Below are 25746 nucleotides of genomic sequence, written 5' to 3'. Positions count from 1 at the left end.
GGGAGAAGAGACACCCCCCCCCCACTCCCGCCAGAGCCATGCTTATTTTTTAGATAGGGACTGAATTCTGAGGAAAAAAAATTCTGCTGTACTGTACCATATTTTTTCTACTTCAAACTAACATTAAACATGATTTATATACATGTATTGCTTAGTATTTTTTTAGTAGTGAAAAGCATCCAAATTCAGAATCCATATAGTGGCTACAGTGTTTAGGAAATGCCCAAGTCTCGGCTTTTCTGCAATTTCTAGAAAGAGCTAAAGTGCTACCTTTTTCTGAATTAATACCGTCTCCTGAAATCAGTTCAGGTAATTACTCACTGGATAGCCTCCTCCCTGGCACCTCCTGCCCTCATAGGCTTAGTGATATCTGTCTCTGTCATCCTGTCTCCCTTCAGTCCAGCTGACATTATCTATTGACTAAAAACATCTCCTTTAGCCAGATTCCCCCCAGAAATGAAAACTATTTTCACATCTTCTTCAAGTCCAATGCAATTGTATTTATTTTCTGTTTTGAGTGTGATTTCATGTCCACGCTTTAAACACCCAGTCTGATTCTCAGTAAAGACCCAAACTGACTTTTCCTTGGTGGGTTAAGGCTTCGATTCACACAGAAGTGATGATACTGCAGTGATTTTTACACAGATGCTACGATCCCTGCGCAGAGTTTTCTGCTGGCTAAGTCTAGTATTTCTGCACCATAGAAATGTTTCAGTATCTCGAGGATTGCTGAAAAAAATACTGGGGAAAAAATAATTGAGGGAGTAGGTCTCCTTTCCAAAATTGTTACACTTAACTTTTTGTGCCTGCAAAACTGAAAGATTTTTAGACTGAATAATTTTAGGACTTTTTCACAGTAGTTTGTGAACAGCTGCAGAGAAGGGCAGTGTGAGGGGATTGCACTGAAGCTTTATGTATGAAAAACAACTTTGGGGAAGGAAAAGTTTTTTAGGCTGTAGTGGTCTGTGAAGAAAATATGGTTTCCGACCAAAACTTGTGACTAGGAGTAAAGCAGTTTAATTTTTCTGTGAGAGTTCCAGTTTCAGTTCCCTCCTCTGCCTGCAGGAGTTTTGAATCAGCACGTTACAGCACAGTCGGAGATGTGCTGACAGTCCGAGATGGCGCAGAGGGGCTCTTAATGTCTGCAGTTAACATTATATCCAGAGTAGAAAGTCTGGCCTCTTACGTGAGCATCCTACGCATCAGCTAAAGAGTCTATTGCTCCATGTTATACGAGAGGAGCAGTATCTGCAAGTCATTCTAAGTGCTTTGTTTTGCAATTGTTTGGGTTTCTGCTAGGTGAGGAAAAAAACGAACAAAACAGAACAGAAATTGAAAATCAATCCAAATTCAGTCCCCCTGCCCTGACAGTTATTTGACCCAACAGACAAACTGAAAAAAGGCTTATTTACAAAACCTGAGTCATCACTTTACTCGATGTTACAGCAGGATCTATATCCAAGTCGCCCCAGACTTGGAGCCTGTTTATATTTCTCAGTGATTAATATTGTCACAGATCAAGCCTGGTGTGGCTTGAAATTAATAGACACTTTGATAATTTTGGTTTTCATCTATTTATATGTCACTTGCCACCTTTCAGTGGGACAGCCATATTCTCTTTCAAGGGGGAACTGCGTCTGTGTTTGTGGAGCATTTCAGGATTTTTGGGTGCTTCTCACGCTGAGAAGCAGCTTATCAGAGTCCTTGTTGTCTGAGTGGTGGAGCTGAGGCGCAGGCATGCACCTAATTTCACCTTGGACAACGAGATGAATTGCTGACTGCATCTATAGCCCTTCCGTGGTTCACTGAAAGAAAAATTTGATGCTTTCCAATTCTCCTTGTTTTTTTGTAGGTGCATTATTGCAATGGGCCTGGACAAAAAGCCTTCCCCTCCCAAGAGAAAGGTGGAGGAGGACCATGAAAAGCAAGCGGGTTCTCTGAGAGATGGAGTGCACAGGGAGCTGAGTGAAAGCAATGCTGAGCAGAAAATAGGCAAAGATTCAGTGCTAGTCATTTTATCAGGTTATGGAGCAAGTGTGGCACCTATGGAGGACAAAATGGAGACAGAAGAGGACTACAGAAGAGAAGAAATGAAAGAACTGTCTGATCGTGAGACTCAAGATAGTCAGAAAGACACTGGTAAAAATGGTACCGTATTCCAAAGCACAAACACGGGATGAAAAATGGGAGAGGAGAATTGGGGAGATGGTATGGGATTGTGGGCTTCCAGCTTCATTAGGAGCTATCCTCCCTTGAGATACCTCGTGTGAGAAGCATGGTGAAGACGATTCAGAGGCTTATGGCTGTTTCTAGGCAATAAACTTAGTGGAGCTCCTTTCAACCAAGCAACAAGAGGAGAGGGTTTTGCAGGAGCCAACAAGCGTATAAGGAAGGATGGAGAGGCTGAAACAGGAGCCTGAGGTAGATGGGAAAGCAGCAGGAAAGTGGCAGGACAACTGTGAGGAAGGACAACAGCAGGAGATGGAGATAGGTAGAGTGGAAGGAGGGAGCTCCTGTAGGAAACAAGATACCAGCATAAGGTAAACGGAGAGAAGACAGCAGTCATGGGGGCAGTAGATGGAAACGCCTCCTGCTATCTGGCTCCAGACAGCTGGAGGGAGGAATGGTAGAGTGGAGGAAGCTGTACATTGGGCGTGGAAGGGGAGGGAAGGTGGAAAGAGCGCATAGCAGTAAAATGTCAGCAGAATTTAGAGCCAGATTAAATATTTTGGTATTTTCTCCTCTCTGTTGCCGGTGGGAATGAACTGCTTTGTTCACTTAAGGTCACCTCTCTGCCAGACTGCCCCGAGCACCTCCTACCTGAACCCACCCTGACCTCCAGCTTCCTCACTTTTCCAGCTCTTCATCCCCTCTGCTCCAGGTCTCCCAGCTCACCTTTCTTGCTTTCTCTGCCTTTCCGCTGCTGGCAGGGAATTTTCCTTTCCCTTCGCCTAATGCTGTGGCTGGCTGACCTTGCCTTTTTGCTTGAGTCCTGTCTAATTTCTGTTGACGGGGATTTGAAAAAAAAGGCCAGAAAGAGGCTGCACTTGCCAGAAGTTTGCCCAAGGAGTGTTTCTTGTGGCAGACAAAAATAATGCTTGTGATATAAAAATGACGTGCTGTAGCTCCAGCCTCATGCTCAGAACGTGCCGTTTTCCCCAGTCCCTTTTGTCATCCATCTGTTACGCACCTGCCTGCTCCTAAAGGAAGAGGAGACAGCGCTGCCTGTTCTTTCACTCACTTCTTTTTAAAAGTATTTTCAGAGTAAGTTGTTCTTACAGAGATTTTTGTTCCTGCTTCCAATAACTATTTTTACTTTCGTGATTCTGTAGCGCTACGGCACAGCTTCTTTGTTGGTCCCTGTGCATGTGTGTTTGTGATTAATCAAGGCTTTTCACTTGCAGGAGGTGGGCATCCTTCTGACAGTTACCGAAGGAGGCCCCACTTCCAACAAGCAGTTGGAATGTCAATTGGTTTTTAATGCAGAAGATAAATCTACTTATTCTCTTAATTCTCATTGTCTGGGTAATTGTTATGTGCCTAATTGGTTCTGCGTCAGATGCTCTTCACATCTCTGCTTGGCATTCTGTCACTTCAGCACTTTAAAAGTATTGATGGAAGGAAAGAGGTGAGCAGTTAGATCTGCAAGGTGAGAAATTATGGCCAAGAGGGACAGCTAGCTTGTCAGCAGTGGCAGTTCTCCTTCGCAGTTTAGGTTTATTATCTCTCTGCTGCATGTGCAGTGAACTATGGGTGGCAGTGAAACTACTGAATTTTAAATGGAAACGTACTGGCATCGCTCTACATTCTGGTGTCTGGGATTTAAATACTGCAGCCTTGGCCGGAAAGGGAAGGATTATTTAATGTATGTGCATGAAGAAATGCTTTTAACTATAAGTGTGAGCAAAGTTATCTATCGCATGTTACAACCTGTCAACTTGTCAGGGTAGTAGCCTGGGATGAAATCCAGGCCCCGTTGGTGTAAAAATGGTAATTCTACGCTAAGTTTCATTTGTAACAGGATTTCACCTGGGAACTGCATGCACGTTTGAACTGTATTGTAATCAGAATGTTCCCCTGCAGTGCCCTTGGATTGGATTTAATTAATTAATTTAGTTTGCAAGCTACTTCTTTGCTAATTGGCCTTGTCAATCCACATTTGTCTTACTTTGCGCTACAGCATACTACCTTTCTACAGCTTTATTGCTTGTATATTTTTTTCTCATTGCAGCAATTTATTTCCCTGTAATAAGAGTCTGTCTTTTACTTCTGAGTTTGCATAACTCATCTTTTTATTTTTCTAGTCCTTGCAGTGGCTAATGATCTTTTTTCATTTTGTTTTTTATGTATTAATGATACTTACCGCATCACTCAGTAGCTTTATTGCATTTTTGCTGCTCTCTTTATGAGGAACATGATGCTTTTTAATGATAATATGATCTTACAATTCCTACCTGTGGTCTTAGACTCTCCTGGCTTTAAAAAAAAAAAAAAAAGTGAGCAAATACAAAGAGGAAAGGAGATTAATGAAGTCAGCCTCTGTCTGCTTATAAAAAGAACTTCAGCAGTTGTGAATTCTATTTTCTGTCTCGCAGTACAATTCTCCTTTTATTTTAGACTATGATGAAGATTTTGAAGCAGATGAAGAAGTTAATGAAGAAGGACAGACTGGTGATCAAACGAACAGAACGTCAAAGTCATCCTCAGATGATGAAAAAGATAATTTAGATCATGAAAAAGAGAGTAGAAACTCCTCACAGAAGGCGCTGCAGGCCTCTGATAGTGAGAAAGAAGAAAATGATGGATATTCTGATAGTGACTCAGAGGATGATAACCAAGGTTAGCTTTTTTTTGTACCAAGGCTTATAGCAGTCAACCTGATGCATGCTTTACATTTTGTGCATGTCCAGTAATGTATGTTGACTCTATATTTGTATTACACTTCTAGTGTCATGGAAGTGATGCTGTGGGTATTAGCTGTCACGACATATCCAGACACTTTGTGTTTGTTGCACAGTCCAGACAGTGGGATTTTTCTGCTGCCTTAAAGATCCCTGGCTGTACAGCAGCCACTTTTAGGGGTAATTGGGAAGAGAAGGCACGAGTCAGCTCTTTTGCTGTACCTCTGGCTGAGACGCAGCCTTTCTGCCCTTCCCTATTGTATTTGTTGAGCCAGTAGAGCTTCATGTGTCTCTCAGCTGCAATAGTGATACTCCTCAGGTGGGTGAGAAGAAAGGGGGAGGATTAGGTGGACATCTTTATTACAACCTTGTGACATTTTACAGTGTCCTGGTGGCTTCGTTTGGGGGAACATAGATATTAATTTTGTCCTGCAGAGCTATTATGATGTGTAAACTAGGTAAAGGACAAAGAAAAATCATGCAATGGCAACTGAATTGGTAAAAGATACTATTGTAAGTGTGTTTATTGATTCTGCCATCCGTCACTGAAATACAGCCAAATTCATTGGGCAACATAAGCATGCGTCGCAGCTTACAGCAGACATTGCTGAACTGTTCAGTTGCAGAAATGGAAAAGTAGCTAGTAGGCAAATTAGCTGTAAATACTTGGGGCAACGGTAATGTCAGTGGTCACTGACATCCATGAAGTCATGACCATTTACACGTTCTGAGGAGTGCACTTTCATTTGAGAAATTGTCAGGAAACCCAGAATAATATCTTGTTTTGCCTAAGTGCTATCTTTAATAGATCTTTCATGACCCCAAATAGTCATAGCCATAACTTTATACCCTGCTAGATCATTCACTCATTTGTGGTTCAGAGAGGAAAATGCAATCTACTCATCTGTCCGTTCTACTTGCAGCAGTCAGGAAGTTTTTGAGGGTCCCAGTTCCAGTCTGGCAGTGAATAGGTTAAGAGTCTGAGCCAGTACGACAGGCTGTGATTTCTTGTTCCAAATGCAAGTACAAAAGTATGAAGTGTGTGGGACAACTATTATTAATCCAGAAAGATTATGCTGTTCTGGAATGAATTTCTGTAGGACAAATAACATTTTCTGTCCCTTCAGTTTCCTGAATCAGCACTTTTAATGCTTAATGTTCTAACTGTTGGCCTTCACATATTCCCAGCAGCAAATATTCATAAAAAATCCAATAGGAAACCTGCAGGCAATTTCACATTTATTAAACAAACAATAAGAGAATTCCAGAACATGGTGGAAGAGCAGAAAATGAACTGCCTATGTTTTGGCTTGTCTCTTCTTCGTGGTGAAGTGCTTTACTGCTCTCTAATGTTTCTCCTCTACTGTTCCATTAGATTCTGAGCTGGCTTATGTGCCTGTTGCTTGTTATAATATACCAGGATTTCTCCATTTATTGCTGTTTTAAAATGAACTCATTTATATTTCTTACATTTGACAGTCCTAATGTGCAAGCTGTTTCTCAAATGAAATGTAAACGTTACTTTCACATTTATGTTTCTAGGTGAAATTTGCAAAGGTAAAACAGCTGTTTGTGAAAAAGTTGCAGCTGCAAGAAAGATCCAGGCTTTTTATAGAAAGTATAAAATACAACAGAAATTCAAACCAGGTTTGAAACATTTTTACCTATAAAATCATTACAGTGATCAAAAAAAATCTAATTTTTCTTTTCTAATGGTAATCAAAAATAGTTTATTTGTGATTCGTGAATAATCAGTACAATTAAGCATTCTTTTCTTATGGCACTATCATTTTTGTGGTTTTAATCAGCTGCTTATCAAGCTGTAGCAGTGTGTGATAATCAAGTGGAAGTGTGTGGATGCATATGTGTTTATAGGTGGAAAGAAACAAGTAACTGTAAGGGCCTTTTGTGGCTGCCTGTACACGAAGGACCTTCATTAAGGGCGACCCTTTTCCCCTTTGTTTTTACTGGGATGTAATGATGCTGCAAGTCACCATAGCTCAATAACTCGATAAAATTTTTTCTATGCTGAAGAGAAAAGGCTGTTGGGAAACCACCAAATCATGAAATAGGGATATTTAATTAATATCATTAATTAAGATATATAATTAATTTAAATTAATAAATGTTAAACCGCTAGCCATCTAGGCAGTGGTTCCTAACCCATCACTGGACACGCACTGAGAATGTATATCAGATGTACTTGCCATGGCTTGCTTTGTTCTCCTCTACTGCAGCAGCTCAGGACATGTGTTTAAACCCTTTGCATTTTCTGTGGTTTCAAATAAGACAGTTTTAGTCTTTTTTCTTAGCAGCCTGATTTGCTGCTTCTCTCTTTTACATCAGCACACTAATACAGGGGTTACCGGTTATCATTTCAGCTCATTTGGCAGCGAGTAATGGCCCCTGAGTGTCAGAAACTTAGCAGTGTCTCTCCATGGAAATGAAGGGAAGCTGTTTAGAAAGGTGCTTCTTGAGAAGCTCATGGCTTGGAATCCGTTTCCCCTTTTGTCCACATGAGCTTTGAGTTCTTAACTTTCTCATCGTGACTTTTAGTGAAAGGAGACAAGAGATATTGGCTTTACCTCATTATGCCCATAACGTTTGCTGAGGATGTTAGGAGGACGTAGGCAATGTTCTAATTTGCCATTTGTATATTTTAGTATAGGAATAGTACTCAAATATTGGATGGGGACCGTAAGGGGGCTTTAAAAGTCTTAAGTGTATAAATACAATAAATCATGGAAGAGGCATAGATTAGGAGCTAGGGATACTGGGGGAAGACCATTTTTTGTGATAGTTGTTTATGTTGTGACTGCATCTGTTCTGTGCTCCAAGTTCTGTTTGACTGTTCTCTGCAGATGGAAGTGACTGTCAACAGGAAGAACAATGCTTCGAGGGTGTGTATCCTCCGGTGGGAAGCCTGAAGGAGTTCTGTAGTTCTTACTTAGCACTAGTGCATGATGAACTGCAACATTAGATAAGATTGTTAAGGTTACTGCTAGCTTTAGGTGACATTTCAGATCACTGGAATGTTTTGGATTTCTAGGGGCTTTGGATTTAAATGTGAAGGTCAGGATGATCTTTTTGTTCTGGCTGTAGTGATTAATGTTCAAATAGATTTCTACACTCAAAGTGGTAGAAATTTCAGAAATCAGTTGATACCTACTTCTATGTGCTTGCACAAAATCTGTGCACAAGTATCACTGCAGTGCAATGCAAACCGGTGCTGGGCATTCCCTTCTGTTTGAATAGAAAGTTAGTTGGAAAGGTTTGTCGTATCCCAAATGTCTCTTTACTTGATGGTATTGGAGTCCTCAGCTAGTTCTCTCCAGGTTCTCCGTGCAACGTGTGTTTCTTACAGAGCCAGTTAGTTTGCTGAAGTAGAGCTCTTTTGCTGTTGAAGCGAAATGCTGTGTTTATTGGAAGTGAATGCTGGAAAAGAGGTGACTTTTCCAATCTATGAGATTCTGCTGGAACAATATATAATAGAAGTTGATATTTTTATTACCAATCAGGGCATTAGTTAGTCCTTTCTGTGACACCTGATTAACTATCCAGCTTTGATTATTTGATGTTAAGAGTGGTCTTGATGACATGTGCCCCATGAAGGCAAGAAGTTACAACACATGGTGGATTTGTGAAAAGTATGGAAAATTTCACCTGCTCTCTAACAATGGGAAGTGACTTATTTGGTGAATGCATTTGTGTTATCCATCATGGAGAAGATACAATACTGCAAGATGGTAAGAAAAGGAGAATCTCCCTCAGGAACAGTGCATGAGACGTGTTTTTAGTCCGTTAAGGAAAATAACTTTTTTCGGACAGTGCTTTTATTTAATGACTCCAGGCATTGATACACCCCCTGAGAGTATACTGTGATTGTCAGCAGGATGTGATATAAGCACCTATGGGCAAGAAAGTGGTATCGACAGAGGGTATGTACTGTTCGGAGGGCTGGTACGAAGAGTGGAATGAGCAAGAGCTGCATAATAAGAGACAGACCCAAACCCCTAATACATGTAGAAATACACAGAAAAGGCTGAAGTTGGAAGAGGAACAGAAACAACATGTTTTTTATGTTACAGGAAACATACTGAGTCCCTTTTTGCCCTTAGTTCTATCTATATAACATTATTGAAACTCTATAATTAAAATTTAAAAAAAAGTGAGTTTAAGGCCTTTTGCTCTAAATGCTTATATTCTACATGGCAGAAATTCAACCAAACATTTTGTAGTAGATAATCCATTATACAAAGCCGGACATCGCTTGGTAGTTAATATTATCCCGATAATTAAAATGAGTTAAAATAAATTTATTACAACCATGTAAAAGGAAAAAAATATATATATTCCACCATTTAAAAAAATTAATACAAAATGCCTGTGATTTTTCTTTCCTGTTATCTTTCTTTTGGTTAATTTTTGGTCTTTTTTCCTTGGTAATGAAAACTTTCTACTTTTTGTTCTCACCGTTGAACAAAAGAGGTGGAGGGAAGTGATGAAAAAGATGCAAGTTTTTCCTACTGAAATGTAGCAATGGTTTTCTGAGAAATAAGAATTAACGCTATTAAGAATTTGTTGGTAATTTTGAGGATAAAGAGGTTTCTGTTTGACTGAAGAACCCTTTCTGTCCAAAAATAGTCTGCATGGAAATATTTCAAGAATTTTTAGTAGTCATCACTAGTTTCATTGTTTCTTTTAGGAGATTAGTAAAGTATCTAAAAGATGTGAACAATGGAAGATTTTTTTGGATATTTATTATTAATTTTTTTCTTAATTTAACTCCAACATTTTGGTTATGCATTTTTGCACATTCTTAAGCAGTTCCTCTCCCTTCTTTATGTTTACATTTACGAATTCTCCAAGACAGTTAGTGTATCCTCTGCCTGAGTCATTATTTGCCCCAATCCTAAATATTTAGATTTTTTTTTCTTGTAATTGAATACATGTAACTCTTCTAATGTCCACCTCTTTTGCACTTACCTGAATTGCCTCTTTATTAATGCATCTTGTTGTGCCAGAGATCTGGAAATTAGTATGCTGTCTTCGGCAGCCTCTGTAGAGGCAATTCCTTCCTCAGCCCGCTGAATTACCTCGTGGTGGAGGATTGACACTCTGATAGGGATTCTTTAAACTGTGGTTATACGACCTTTTTGGATGGGACCGTGCTGTTTTGCACAGGTTACAGTTCTGGCATACTGATGGTACAGAGGTGGAAGCTGAAGTTATGAGATGGGCTTCTCTTCTCCTGTTTGCATGAGTGCCCCATGTGAGTGAAGTTCTCTGACTGTCTGTTTTTCAGTACTGAATGCGATGCCCCGCTGAGATGAGGGCTTTGTGGTCTGTAGAGCAGGAGTCTGTCGGAGTCAGGCACTCGGTAGCGCAGCGTCTGGCGTTAGCGGCAGGGCTCCTGTGAATAGGGGGTTACTACATTAGCACTTCAGCGCATGAGGAGTTCCTTTCAGGTGCAAATCCGTCTTGCATCTACGGACGGAGTCATGTGCAGCGCACATGAACGCAGCCACGATGTGCTCAATGCACTTTTCTACTTGGTGTAATCAAGGTTGAGTCACTTCCTATTTTAAATAAACCGTTTAAGATGTCTCCTGCAGTTGGTCAACACAAACGTTCACTGTTCTGATCAGGTGAGATCAGTCTTTGTGGGGAACTTTACTGGGTTATCATGCTAGTGATAAGTAACTCATTTTCTCTCTGCTTCCAGAGCATAACAAAGGTGTGTTCGTTCTTAACTCTGTTACCTACAGTTCCATCCAGCACACAGAGTTCTAGAAAAATATTCAGATACCTGAGGAGGCAAAGATATTACTTTTGCATGCAAACATTATGAATCATACACAAATAAAGAGCGTGTAAGAGAGACATGGGCATGCAAACCCTTGTGGGCCATAAGCTTGTGAATGAATTGAAAAGAATCATGACAATTCCCATAGTACAATATGTAAACTGCATGTATGAACTGTTTTCTCCCTGAACTTGCTTGTTTATATTCTTAAAAAGTGTCTCTAGGAATAACGATATCTTCTGGGAGCCTGCGGGCTCAAGGGAGTCTAAACGTATCTGCCTTTAGATCACGGGTTCAGCTCAAGACTGGAAATGACTGGAAGCCATTACCAGATGGTGGCTTTTCATTAGTTTGTGCCTGAAATATATTGCAGTAAAGATCCTAGAGGATATACCTCCACGTCACACTTGGTACCGCTCATTTTCTTAGCTATCCATCTCTTTAAAGATGATGGAGTTGGAGTCTGCATGTGCCGGAATAACCTTCCCAGAGGGGCAGGTGGCTTCCTCACAACAGTGTGAAGGCACGCGAGGAGTGGAGTTGCACTCTGTTGCTTTTTCTTTGCTACTTCTGAGGAAAACTGAAGAGTTTGCTTGAAATGATAGCCTGGCATCTATACAAGGCACTCCACTAATTTAGGATTATAGTTTCCATTCAAATACCCTTTCTTAGTTCTTGCTTTGAAGTTAATGGGAGTAGTCAACATATTTTGGGAAATTACTCACTCCTATATTTGAGTGTGTGTGTGTTTTTTTTTTTTTTTAAAAGCAGTCTTGCAAAATTTTCATAACACATTGCAGATGAAAAGGATAATTTAAAATACTATCAGCCACTGCAGTGAATCTTTCTCACACATGCAAAGGAAGAAGTTGCACAGCGGCTGCTAAAAAACTGGTTGCAGGAAGGAATAATTGCACCTGTTGGCTCTGTGAGAACACCGCAGCTGTTCGGGGACAGACCAGAGGTCCGTGGTCTGTCTCTGGCCTTTGGCCAGTGGCAGGTGCTTAGGGGAATGTGTTAGAAAAGGGCAGTGCTACTGTGCTGCTTCCCCGCTGTGTTTTCCTACCCCTGGACTTAGCTGGTCTCATGTGTGACCTCTTTACACTTACGAGGCCTAAGTGGATTTTTCTTCCTTGAGTTTGACTAATCTTTTGAATCCGTATGGACTTTGGACACCTCCACTGTCCTGCAGCAGTAAGTTCCACTGTTTTGCAAAATGCTGTATGAAGAATTATCACTGAAGATTTATTTTTTCCTCAGATTTTCCATTTATAAATTTTATATTATGCTCCCCAAATCTTTTATTAGAGGAGAGTGAACTCCCTTCCCAATTCACCTTCTGTGTTTTACACATGATTTTACAGATCTTTATGCCATTCACTGATATAATAGGAGGGCGCTAAAGGATTATTGTTATTGTTGACATCCTTTGTGAAACAGAGCTCATGAAACAATCCTAAAACCCTTCTTAGTCATAGTAGAGGTGGTTCTGGAAACACACTGGTGTGTGATTGGTGGAGCTAATGGAATTCATTTCCATTATCAGAAGAAAAAGTTAAATGGCTTTGATTTTAAGACTTCAACGCATTTGGGCAATGTGCTTCTATGTATGATTATTGGAACTTTGCCATCATGTCCTTCAGATGGTGTAGTTCAGAGGTTGATATTAGATGAGGATCTGTCCCTTTGTGCATAGTAAAATGAATTAGCAGGCAATGAATGCACATGTTTTAGTGACAAATATTAAAAAGAAATTGTTTGCTACTTCTAGAGAGGAGGTCTGCACGCTCTCTCTCATCCATGAGTACTCTGTATAGCAGTGAAGATGACTCTGCTGGAAAGACCAAAGACGATGTTAAGGGCAACGAGGAGTATGATATCGAAAGGGCATCTGATAACACAGCTCACACCCGTTATGGAAATGAGAACGGGGAGAATAAACTGCTCACAATGGAGGATGACCTGGAGACTTTTGCACTGGAAAAGAAAGGAACAGATGAAGCAGAAAAGACAGAAACAGAAGATGTAGCAGCAAGGGAAAACACTGAAATTTTTCATGAAAATATAATGGCAATACAGCATCAAGGTCCTGAAGTTAATGGGGAGCTCAAACCAGCTGGGTCTGTAGAAAGTAACACAAAGGAATATGGGGAAGAAGATGTCCTAGTGTCTTTGGAGAGCAGTGTGATGGAAGCGGAGGACAGAAGAGAAGAGTCTCCTCCGAGCGATGAAGGAGGTGGTGAGTACGTTCGCTCTGCAGAGCCGTGATGTGATCAGTGCATGCAAAGTGCGGCTGTATTGCCTTCATGCTAAGTTCTGATGCAGCGTGGGAAGTGCAGTTGCTGGACTACTTTTGTAGACCTATCAAGCTGTTAGAAGACTCTGTGTTGCTGTGAGCTAAATAACCACCCAGAATGTAACCTTGGTCTGTTGTTTCTTTTCTGGTGTTTCCAGTGTAAGGCTTTGGCTATTCTTTTTTTACTCTAGAATTTCAGTGTGATATATATATCAAGTAATTATAATTATAAAATTCAAATGTCCTTTACTACCTGTAAGAGAATCTGCATGCCAGGTTGGGGGAGTCTCTTTACAATGTGGGTAACACTGCATGTGTCTGAGCCATGAGCGGGATAAACCCCTGTGAATGCTGGTGCTCAGTGCTTTGCAAGTCTCTTGCTGCTGGGTTAGTTCGACTGTCTGGTGCTCTGCTCTTGCTCTGTTATGCATTCAGAACTGAAGTCAAGACAGTAGTGTATACTCTTCAGTGTACTAAGCTGAAGTCTTAAAAGACGTTTGCTTCTGGAGCTCTCCGGCTGTGTGGTGAAAGGAAGTTCAGTTTAAGCAGCTTTACCACTAGACTTAGATGAGTTAAGACTGACATATAGGACAGCGTATTACACTGTAGCGTAAAAGCAAAGAAAGATCAGCTGAATGTGTCAAGCTAGTAATCTGGTAGTGAATTAGCCCAAAACAATGGCACTGATCTCGATTTGTACAAATTTCTGTGTGCTGTCATTCAACGCACATGGTTTTATGGCTCTAGGTTTGAACAGACACTAGATATCAAATATCACAGGGAGGGAGAGGTTGGTAGAATTTTATATAAGTAACAGCATTTACTTCATAGTCAAGTCCAACATCATCTCTGCTGCCTGGACGCTACCTGTGTTTAAGGGACAGAAGAGGACAAAGGAAGACAAAACACAGACAAAACCAACTATAAAAATAAGAGATAAGAAAGACCTCCTAAACTGCAGACAGTTTGTTTCCCGGTCTACACAGGGGTTCTCTAGGTAAATGTCTTGTAAATAAGAATTGCCAGGAAACTGTCCAGAGCTATGGAAGAACATTTTTTTGAGATCTAATTGGCATGTTAAAAGAAATATTGCTGGGTAGCAAAGGTACGGGGGAGTCTTAGCTTCTTCTAGGCACTAAGCACACTTGCTGCCTTGACAAAGATTCAAATTCCAGAATTTAAGGATGTTTACAGTCTTAAGAAAACGCTAGATCCTTGCAGCCCCAACTCTGCCAGTCCTCCAAAATGCTGAGGGCTGTCAGCTTCCAGAGACACTAGGAGGAGTGAAAGAACTCGTCCTTGCTGCATCTGCAGAATTGGTTCTCAGACCACTCTTGCGCTTCCTTGGTTTTTTCACGTGAACTTCTCTGCAGGGCTGGTTGTTCCAGCCTGTGTCTGCAGGAGACCAACGTGGCACTGCTTCGCTTTTGCCCTGATGAGGTCTATCATGTCCTGCTACTGACAGGATTTCTCCTAACCAGGGTTGTCATTAACGGTGTAGAAACAATTTATCAGAGTAAAATGTGTGTGCAGAAGAAAGCAAAAGGTGAAAAATGCTCCTCTGGGGTTATTCAGTTGCTGGTTGATTCTGGGCAGATCCCCAGCACTGGTGTGACAGGATCTGTCAGAAGTACAGAGATAGCGGGGCTGGGTTCCTGCTGTGCGTTTTCTGATCTTGCTGTGCTCTTTGTGGCAAGGAGATGTTGCCGATCCCTTAAGAGCTGCGTTTGTCGTCCTTCTCTGGTCTCTGTCTTCTGATAGACTGTCAGTTTCCCTCTTGTTGGACGTTACACAGAGGCGGTAAGTGGCCAAGAGTGGGAACTGCCAGCTGACCGGACTTCAGGCCTATCGTCAGGTTGAAGTGAGACAGCACGCACCATACTTAGCAAAGCTCTTGGTTTCAAGCGCGTATGAAGAAAGTGCTGCCTGTACTTTAACCTGAGGCAGCCGAGGGATCTCCTGGAGCTGAAACCTTCTTGATTCCTCTGCAGAGCTGAAACATCAAAATGATTAAAACAGATTTTGCGCTAGCGCTCAGAGACCTTTGTCAGGATCTTGCCCTAGGAACAACCTCATAAATGCTGTTCTCTGAACTTCCCTGCTTGTCTGTCCTGCTCCCTTGCAGTGCAGCTCTTAGGCTTCACCTAGGTGGGATGTGCAAGCCAGCAGTGAAGCCATTGCTTCCCTTTAGGAGCTGTGGTATAGGCAAAAAGACCTTCCTGCTCAGAAGGTGGCTTCTGTAATATGGTCTGAAATGGTCTAAAATTTTCTCCCATTTCTCTTAGGAGCTGTGGGTTCTGGGTACTGATAAGGAAGGAAGGAAAGGGAGCAAGTGGAAAGGAGTAGGAGGAACCATGAGAGGAAGGAGAAAGAAAAAAATAACGAAGGTGAAAAACAGAAGAAAAATAACGCGTGCAATGGAGATTAGGAAGAGAGAATCAACAGTGTAGAAGACAACCGTACAGGAAAAAGGTGAGAGAGGACAGATGGTGTATTGGCAAGAGAGAGGCAAGCAGCTGGGAAGAGAAGAATGTAAGGTTGAGGACAATGTTAATTCTTCTCCTCACTGCAAACTAGTGGGACTAATATCCCTCTTCCAGTTCCTCCGGCATCTTTCATTGCCCTGACTGACTCTGAAAGAGCAGACAGGTTAAATTCCATATGTGCAGCTACAAGTATAAAAAAAAGTGGGGCTTTATTCTCCAGTATCTTAAGAATTGATAGCCCCTCATTGTAATGTACTGCTGGAGGGAACATGCTGTAACATGCACACACACATATGCACACACCTATTCCTGTTCCCCCATATAACACTTTGGGATATATTGCTCATGTAAACTCATTTTATACTTATATTGCCAAATTGGAGTTTTATCTAAAAGCAGCAAGTTTCTTTTGCTTGAATTCAAATGGTATTTGATTGCTAGAAACATAGTGCAGATAATAAAATCTTCCTTAAAGTAAATATTAAATGTAAATTGCATTGCAGATTCAGCTGTGTTCTCTTAAGTGATGTCATCGACCCGTAGCTTAGTGAAAGACCCAAGCACTCCTTCCTAATGACTATTGATTCTGTTTTTCTGCTTCATGCAGGCCTGTAGCTTTTACCTTTCAACTTGACACAGGAGAAAAGACAAAGATCATTAATTACTGCATACCTGAAGCTATTGAGTTTTACCCACATATAGCTTGGAGGTTGGACTGTTGGATTTCTTTAGTAAAGGTGTTCTCGATGGGTGATTTCAATACACGACATCCAGAAGTGATAGCGTTCCATAGAAGACCTGTTCAAACGCTTTGAGGAAAGATGGTATTTCAGTGAGTTAAGTATATTCTTAAATAGGGAAAGATGCATCTTTCTGAACATATTCTGCAAGGCTACTTGTCACTTCATGGCAGAGGCAGGTGGACAATTTGGATGAGACTAGTGGCCAGGTCGGTCAGTCTTACTGTGCTTATTTCTGTGCAACCAGTTTTCTTCTAGCAGAGCTCCTCATTACATAAGAAGTGCCCAGAGGTGCATCTATCACTGTAGTCTGTTTTTGATGATGGGAAGAGAAGATGTTGTTCAGAGAGCATGAGAGGTGTGCTGTTTTATGTTTCGCTCACTTCATAGTCCTCCATCAGGCACATCTGTTGTACGCAACTGTAAGAAAAAAAGATCCTTGCCTAGTCCCTTTAGCATCCATTTATGGATCTGATGTCCATGACTTTGTCCAGTCCATTTTTGCATCTGCTGTTACTGTCTGGCCTTCAGCCTCCTGTTGCAGCGTGTTTACTCCCTTCTGTCCCTTCTTGATGATGCCCAAAATGTTGGGTACCTTTATTACATGCTCTGCTGCAGAGTGGCCCAAAGTCAGCCAGTCCCTTAGTGCAGGGGCATTAGCTTCCTGCTCATGGCTCCTTATTTTAATTTCAGAGAAATCTAGATAAGATGTTACTTGAAAGTCAAGATATCATACCATGTAACACCTCTTTATATACGCTGTGAGTCAAGATTTAGCCAGAAAAATGTTGAGTGGTTTATTGTTCTCCTCAGCTTTGCTGAAAGCTGTCTGGCAGTTGTATTTTTGCAGTAGGAGCCCAAGTTAGGATTCAAATCTTTTTTCTGACAGGCCGAAACCCTGCTCAAAACAAATGGCTTTGTCTAATAAAATGCTCTAGGATGATTCTGAGAAAAGCGTTGATGAAGATGTTGAAAATTGTCCATGTTATCAATGAGCCTTGACATTGATCTGGTCAGTAGGCATCCAGAAGCTGAAGCCTGGGATCGGTGATCTCTGCAGCAGTTCCTCTGCAGTGGTGATTTTGACCAGTGTGCCACTTCATGGCATTTACAGCAACAAGATCTAGTAATATTGTGATTGTCTCCTTTATGGTCTTGAAGTTATTCTTGATGTAGGTACTCTTGATGAGTACCGGTAGTTGACTGAGCTCCTCTCATTTGATCCAAACTGTGTAGGAGCAGTATGGAACGTATGAGCCATTGGGCACCATCCGAGCAGCAGCAGGAATGAGCCAAGTCTCACACTAATAGTGATACCACAAACAAGAAGTGGACAACTGTTGGGAGATGTACTTTCTGTGATTCCTAATGGGATGCAGTACAGTGGCAGTAGAGACCTAGATGCTAGATTTGCCTTTATGTTGTCAATCTATACCAAAGGCAAACCAGCAAACTCTTTGTCTAAAAGACCCTAAACCGATAACAGCAATAGCAAAGGTGAGAGAGAGAAAACTGATGGAACTCGAAGGGATAAGCCTGGGATGCCGACAGGAAGAGCTTTCAGGGAAGATGCCAGAGGGATAGGCTGCGTGTACAGATGGAATACTACTCATAGAGAAGTAGTTTAGTATTACAGCCTTGAAAGCCTTTTGTGTAATTACCCAGCATGCAATTCATAGAGCAAAAATGGAATTGATAGCTCAGTCTTAACGATAATGTTACAGGTATGACTTGACTGAAGCATCTCAGTCACTGCATTTACAGAGTAGAAAATATGTCCCTACTTATGTATAGACAAACAAATCTTCCGTCACTTCTGCTAGTTTGGGGAGTTGAGGATTCATCAGAACTTTAACTGGGAGCTTAAAATAGAAAAATGTCATACAACTTTTTTAAAAGTAGCTATGGAACAAAAAGATTTTTATGTCTATAAAACAATGTTGCTTGTGCATTGAACCTCCCTCTCCTCCATCCTGACAAAGGTAGTGTCACTGTTTCGTGAAAATTTTGTGGAAGGCTGCTGCTGCATGTTTCTGTAGCTGCTCCTGCATGAATCTCTCTTGCTCGCTTGCTCTTTTTTTGATAGTGGTTGCCATTTGAGTTTATTCTACTTGAAAAAATTATTTCTGATGAAGATTTACTGGGTGCCAATCAGACCTACACTAATATTACAGATTTTTAAGTCAAGCCGAGCTAACTGGATGATTTCTACTCCACTTTTGCTTTTTGATGGCTTCTCTTTGTTGCATCCTCTTTTGTAATTTTGTGATATTTTTTGAAGATTGCAAATCAATCCAAGAGAAAATAGCAGAGGCAATTGAAAACGATCATCTCTTGAATTCTGAACTTGAACCTAGCGATTCCAGAACAGATGAGAAAGAAGAGAACTTAATAAGCACAGAGCACGATATCAATGAAGGTGAGGTCAGCTAACATGATCAGGGACCTGGGTTAAATCTTATTCATTTACAATCTATGCCTTTCCCTTTCCTTTCCAGGCTATCAAACCTTCCCTGTGTTCTTCTTTACCTTCCTGACTCCTTTTTTTTTCTCCTGACTGGTTTAAATCGGGTGATGACTGACTGGCCTCTGTAGTAATGTATAATTGCTGCCTTTTGGGGAGTTATAATGATCCTGGCTAAAGAATCTAAGGCAGAAGGAAAATGGCTGCCAGTCAAGAAAATAGCAGTGAAAAGCAGGTGTCTAGCGAGTTTCCCTTTGCTTCCAAGTAGACTTTGTAATCGGTAACATGAAGCACCCTGGGGAAATGCCATGTCAAGATGGGCAGGATAAATTAACTCCTTATCTCTCTGCTAATGAAGAAGGTAAATGCATGGACTGCGCCATGCGCCGCACAGCATTCAGCTTCTGTTAGAAGAAGTAAACAAAGTGTCTGCTTTACAAGGACTCACCAAAATCCATTGCAGAAGACCTTGTCCAGTATTAGCAGCTGGACAGTTCAGGCACAATGCCTTTGCAGAGACACTAATATTTGACTCTGGCTTGGGATGATAGGGATTTTTTATCTCATTTTGTACCAAAGCCTCTATTACACATTTTTAGTGATTATTATGTTACCGATTTTAATGGTGCGTTGAGTTTGCCCAGATTCAGGAGGTAGGATTTTCAGTGAGTGCTATAACAATATGACAGTCATTAACAGCTGATTGAGACATATACATATAAAAGAAGAAAAATTTTGAAGCCTAAGGGACTTCAGGAAGCTAGTAGTAAACATAAACAATGTACTTGGTGGAAGGCACATCTAGATGAAGCCATGATTTCTTGTATTGCAAAATGCAATGTGGAATTTTTAATTTAAATGCGTGTCTAGTGTTTAGGCGATGAGTGATCTGGTGGGAGGAGACAGAGCACTGCGCTCCCTCTCCCTCCTTTCATGACCTCCATTCTCTCTCTGCACACCGTCTTCTCAGCTCATTCTTTCTTCCTCTGGTTCCTTCACTCTTTCTTGAGCTGCCTGTGCATCTCCTGCTTTCCTGTGTGGTAGACTTGCCTAGTGAATGAATTGCGTCCCCTTCTGAAGGGCAGGAAGGGGAAGGGCGGTGTTAGGGAGTGGGCAAGGCCAGAGGGAGGAGCTTGGAAACCAGACAAGAGCTCTGCTCCTCTGCTGGCAGAGCTGGGCCTGGACAAATAGTGTCCTTCAGTCCTGATCGTCACCTGGAGCCATCTGCGACTGCCATTCGAGAGATGGGCTTCTGCTGCACAGTTTATTGTCCAAGCAGACCACAACAAGCAGTAATTATGGGATGCTGCAGCAGTGCAAGAAGGGGAAATAATAGTGGCAGATGATTTGGGACAAGACAGGTTTTGCCCACTTTGAGAAAGCACAACTCGGAAAAGACATTGCTCCTTGCTCCCTGCAGGGCACAACACCTCCCGTCTTCTGCCGTACAGGAACCTGCCGCGCGTGTGCAACGCGCAGCTGCAGCAGCACGAACGGCTGGAGGTGGCTGCTGGGGGCAGATCCTGGAACGCTGAATTCAGCGGGAGCGTTGCTGTTAAATTCCCAGGGGGCAGGAAGAGGCCCTTTGTTATTCCCCTGGTGTAATTACAGAATCCAGGGGAAGCAATTACCCATTTTACATGAACAGCTGTGTAGTTTTCCTCTTGTGTGTGCATATTTTACATGAGTAATTTACCACCTATTTTTGAGTATTTGAATGTTAGTGTCAAGCTTATAACTATTTCATGTAAACACCCTGAGCTCCTGGCTAGGCAGGTGAGGGGGAGAAAGTGGGAAGGACAGGGAGAACTGTCAGTGTTGAAAGCTGGTCGTGCATCAACATTTTTGCTTAAATTAGTTATGCCAGGTGCCAGCGTGACAATGCTAGAAACGTGCGCACAGGTGCGTAACGTGAATCAGCAGAGCCAAGTTTTCTTCTTGTCACCATGCCGATATCCCTTCATTGCTTGGGAGAGATAGTATCTTTAATAACCACCTCATAAAACAGCTTTAACATTAACACAGTTATTTCAATAAAACTAATGTTTTGATTATTTCTTAATAGCACCAGATGGAGCTTTCTTGGCAGAAGGGACAAGAGCACTTGAAATACAAAAGGCAGCAGAACAAGTGGTACAAGAAGGGCAGATGGTGGGGGAGAAACAAGCACTTGAGAAGGAAGATTTTGTAGCTGAGGAAGGAGATGAAAAGGCAGGACACGAAACAGCACTGAAGGGAGATTTGCTGTCCAAGGAAGGCACAGTGGCTGTGGAAGGTCAGCATGCTGTAGAAGAGCCTGCACCTGAGGAGAAGACCATGACAGAAGAAGATCCAGAAGAGAAGGGGACAAGAAAGGGAATGGTCTCTGGTGGAGAGGTGACATTTGGGGAGCAGGAAGTTTTGAAGGATGTGAAGAAGGGTGAGGAAGCACTGGAAGAGCAAGCACTTGATGGAGAAGAGGTGGTAGGGGCAGTGGTATTGATAGGCAAGGAGGTAGATGGAGCGGTGTCTGGGGGGGAACAAGTAGCTGAAGAAACCTCTGAGGGAGAAGAAACTGTGGAAGAAGCCTCTGAGGCAAAGGAGGTGGTGAGTGAGACGGTGTCTGAGGCAGAGGAGGCTATGGAGGAGGGAAGTTTTGCTGTGAAGGACATTGTGGAGGTTGCTGTGTCTGAGGGAGAGGAAGCTATGGAAGATGCAAACTTGGCAGAAGATATTGTGAGGGTGGTAGGCCCTGAAGGAGAAGAGGCTATGGAGGAAGCTGTTTCTGAAGGAGACGAGGCTATGGAGAAGCCTGAGGCTCTACTGGAGACATTAGGGGAGATGAAAGTTTGCACAGGAGAAGCAGCACCTGGAAGAGAAGAGTTCATAAAGCCAAAGGAGTTTCCTCAGCTGAAAGCAGCAGGGGAGGAGTGGATGGAGATGGGGAAAGCTGCCACAGGAGCCACGATGTTTGAGACAGACGAACCATCAGAGGTAGAAGACAGCTCCCTCCAGAGAGCAGAAGATGCAGTGGAGGAGTCCATGGAGTCAGGCAAGTGCTCCTTCTTAGAAGTAGCTCCTGGACTAGAGGCCTTGGTGGATGCTGGAAGGGTTCCTGTAACTGAAGGCTCATCTCAGCTGGGGGAAACAGTAACAGCAGAGGAGGAGGAAGACTTAGCAGGCGCAGACCAAGTGGCACTTTTGAGGGGAAATCCATCTCTGGGCTGCAAAGCACAGACAGACGGAGCAGTGGAAGGAAAGACTGATAGGGTAGTGATGGGAGAATCTGTGGAGAAAGCCACAGCAGAGTCAGGTTGTGGAGAGGAGGTCGCAGATGGAGCAGCAGGTCTGAGGGAGCTGGCAGCTGGGATGGAGGAATTGCTGGAGGCTGCTAAAGGGAAAAGGACAGAAAAGGTGATTTTGGATCTAGAGGTACCTCTTGGTAAAGAGGTGACAGGTACATCAGCAATGCCTGTAGAGGAGCTATGCGCGAGTGCTGCAGGGGAGGTGGGGGAGGAGGCTGAGATGGAGGGAGCCATGGTGGGAGAGCAGGCAGCAGCAGGACAGGCAGTTTTGGCTGAGGAAGCTGCAGTGGGAGGAGCAGCGGTGGGAATGGCGCTGGACGCAGCGGCGGCGGGGGACGGTGGAAGAGTGGAGGGAGGGATGGGCGACAGTGCAGCGGTGCCGGAGAGGGTGGAAGGGGCAGCTGAGGGGATGGAGAGAGCGGAGGTGGGTGGCCAAGCGGCAGTCGAGGAGGCGGCAGCAGAGGGACTGGGGGTGGTGGGAGAAACTGGAAGGGACAGGGCAGGGGTGGCTGGGGGGGCAGCAGCAGCAGCGCCCAGAGGGGCGGTGAAGGAGCCCGCAGCAGTGGCTGAGGAAGAGCCAGCAAGCGTGGTGGAGGCCGAAGGACTGGTGGCCAGGGGGGTGGCAGCGGAGGGAGATGCAGTGGCCGGAGGAGCAATGACGGTGCCGGCTGGGGGAGATGGCCTGAGCGTGATGGTGGTGGCTGAGGCTGCAGCAATGGGAAGCACAGGGAGGCCTGAGGGGGCTGCGCTGGAGGTGGCCAAGGAGAGCGCAGCGGAGCGAGAGAGGCCGCAGGATGTGTCCGCGCCGAGGGAGATCAAGCTGGAGGATGGAGCGGGTAGCGGTGACGTGGGAAACAGCAGAGCAACGCTCTGGAGTGAGGAGCCTGCAGAAACATCATCGCCACTGGAGTGCATCAAGGCAGAGGCTGCCTCGTGTGGCTGGAAGAAAGCCAGCCCTTGGGAGGGCCAAGAGGTGGGGAAGGCTGGACTGGAGGAGCAGGAGAGGGCAGAGGACATTGTATCTGCAAAGTGTGTGGAAGCACGGGGAACACTGTCCGTCAGGGATAAGCTGATTACAGAAGCATCACCGAATGTGCCAGGGCATCGAGACGGGGTGGCAGTGCCTGCAGGGAGAGGTGTAACAGGAGAAGCGGGACTGTGCCAGGGTGCGGTGGAGGAGGAGGCAGCTCTAAAGACAGTGATAACAGAGAGAAACCCTGATGGAAGGGAGGGGCCAATGGAGGGAGAAACAAAACAGGTAGGGGTGAAAATTGAATGGAAACAGCCAGACATCAGTGAAAACACCAAAAAGAGAGAAGTAGAAGGTGTCACAGAAAATGTACAAAGCGTTTCAGGGGTTAGGGAGCTGCTTGAAACCCAGCAAAGGAAGGGAAGTCCTGTACCAGGGCATGCAAACACAGCAGGAGCCACCGTCACGGAAAAGAGTGACCGAGATCCGTGGAAGGTGAGTGTCTGTAGACAGAGTCAGGTTGCTACCCTTGTTTTTGTCCCAAGTCCCCAGACTTCTGGCTGTCAGAAGCAGAGGTTATATCATTTTATCACTCTTACCATTTCTTATACTTTTGCTACTAAGCATCCACTGCTGATAGCTGGGGTAAAGGATGATAAATCTGACCCAGTAGAGCAGCTCTTGTGTTCTTGCCTGTTCCTGAAATTATTCCTTTGCAAACTGACCTTAACTCTTCCAGTGAATTCAGTGCCACAAGTAAACAGCAGCAGCCGGCTTTTGTGCTTTCCTTAGTATCTATCTAATTTTAGGAAATCTATTACAGTGCTATTTAGGCATCTCAGAGTAGCACATTTATTGCAAAGCTAACATTTTGCTTGTTGTTTTTACTAGAATGTTCTGAAACTGGACACGATTGTGCCCTCAACACAGTCCCAGGATGCGGAAGAAACTCTCCGCTAAGCATTCTCCGCAGCTCCGTCAGTGCTGTTCTGTAATGTTTATACAAATCACTGGAGACTTGTGCCAGTTGGGATGTTCACTCCTCCTGTATTTTGCTCTGTGAGTACCAGAACCATCTGTCATGTTTTACTAGAGCAGCTTCTTAATGTGCAACAGACAACTCCAATAAGCCTGTATTAGTCAGCCCAGGAAGTAGCACTCCTTTATAATTATGAAGATGATAATCGCAAGGATTGTTCCACAGCTGTCATGCTTGTTTTCCCCAAAACACAGAGACGTATTACACTGGTTGAACTTCCCTTTTCCCCCAGGCACAGCTTGTTTCTGCTGGCTGCCTGGAGGGACAGTTGAGGAGAGATGCACTTGTGTTATCATAGAACAACAGCAAATGTATGATGCATGTGTCGAGTGTATACGCTTGACTGTATCTGCTCTCCACATACTTTTCCATGTGTCGTTTGGCTTTTTAAACTGTAAAGTCTTCAGTGTGTCTTCAGTTATGTGCGTATGGCATTTGAGCATGTTAAGGCCTTGATTCTGATGGGGCAGCATGTAGGAGATACTGCAGCATAGATATGACATGAGAATATCGCAGATGGGAATAGTGGGCTCACCCAGGGGCTTCTGAACTTTGACTTAAGCCAGTGGGCACTGAGCTACTCGGTGGAGCTGATTCCACCTTGCGTGACAGGCAAACCCTCCAGAGGAGCCCGGGCACTGCATGTTGCGGAGGAGGTAGGAGACAGGAGGAGGAATTCCTCTCTCTAGAGGAGGATCCAGGCTTCTTGTGGGGCACGTTCAGGACATGCTGCTCATAAGGAGCCTTGGTACTTGGAAATGTGTTTTTGGTCTAATTCAGAACAACTACAGCTCTCTCGTTTCTGCTGGTGTCCATTAGGTGTAACTCCGTGGGCATGCCTGCTCTTAAACTGTTGCAGACCTAGTGAAAGTTCAGGGAGAATCTTCAATATAAAGCTGTTTTCAGCCCTGGGTTGAGGGCACTCTGAGATCCTTCAGGCTATGTTTTCACAGCTGTTGCATGTGTTCACCAGCAGGAGTTTCTAGTGAAGGCTGTAAGATGCTCTCCTGCTGTATATGGCTTCACTTCAAATACTGCATATTCTTAACTCGTGTTTTCAGATTGGGAAATGGGATTGAATTAGCAGGCTTTTAAGTGTATTGTTACTCTAAATTATTTATGATCATTATACATGGGATAAGAAATTTAAATGTGATCAAGTAATTTGTGTGTGTTTCTTCCTGCACTAAAGACAGCTGGATGTGTATTTTCAATCTGGATGCCACAAACTACTTTGAAAGAGAAAAGCTGACAAAGCTGTATTACATAGTATAGGACATTACATAAAGGACTAATACTAGAGCAGTTTTACAGTAATTAGTAGCTTAAATGAACACATCAAGTGATCCTGGGTGGTACAGTAAAAATGTTTATTCTGTGCAAGGTATGCAGTACTTGCTTAGAAAACATGTATTTGCGTTTTGACCGTTCAGCAGTGGCCTTTTTATTTAACCAGGGACTATCCATAAAATTAGTAATGGAATATTTGCTGGACCAAGATATTTTCAATGTTGTTCAATATAAATTGCTGTAAATGCATAATCTGTGTTTATGTATTATACAGATCAATACACCTGGTATGTGAAATGTTCTGAATTTAAATTAATGTAAATGACCTTCCTCAGAGGTTTGTTTTTTCTGTATACGCATGCACACCTGCACGTTTACTTTGGTCTATTAAAAAAAAGCTATATCAGTCTATGTAGTTCCTTGAGTTTTTGCAAATTATTTCATTGTAAGAATAATACTTGGCAATCAAA

The 25746-nt window shown here is 43.1% G+C and overlaps 1 protein-coding gene across 5 annotated transcripts in view; it reads left to right on the top strand.

The window, feature by feature from the left end:
- The window catches only part of ERICH3 (glutamate rich 3), a 49566-nt gene extending 23875 nt beyond the window's left edge, over positions 1-25691 (top strand). For 2 of the 5 annotated variants that reach the window (XM_068953557.1, XM_068953561.1), the window contains exons 11-17: positions 1853-2148; positions 4618-4839; positions 6444-6548; positions 12479-12946; positions 18511-18648; positions 20759-23442; positions 23839-25691. In XM_068953557.1, coding sequence (XP_068809658.1) covers positions 1853-2148; positions 4618-4839; positions 6444-6548; positions 12479-12946; positions 18511-18648; positions 20759-23442; positions 23839-23907 — 3982 coding nt within the window. In that variant the 3' untranslated portion in view covers positions 23908-25691. The remainder of the gene's footprint in view (positions 1-1852; positions 2149-4617; positions 4840-6443; positions 6549-12478; positions 12947-18510; positions 18649-20758; positions 23443-23838) is intronic. The other 3 variants (XM_068953560.1, XM_068953562.1, XM_068953559.1) reach the window with 2 other exon arrangements.
- Positions 25692-25746: the final 55 nt, after the last annotated feature.

This window comes from Struthio camelus, chromosome 8 (genome assembly GCF_040807025.1).
Source record: "Struthio camelus isolate bStrCam1 chromosome 8, bStrCam1.hap1, whole genome shotgun sequence".
Lineage (NCBI taxonomy): Eukaryota > Metazoa > Chordata > Aves > Struthioniformes > Struthionidae > Struthio > Struthio camelus.
The sequence above is the reverse complement of the archived record's forward strand: the minus strand, read 5'-3'. Positions and strand labels throughout refer to the sequence as shown.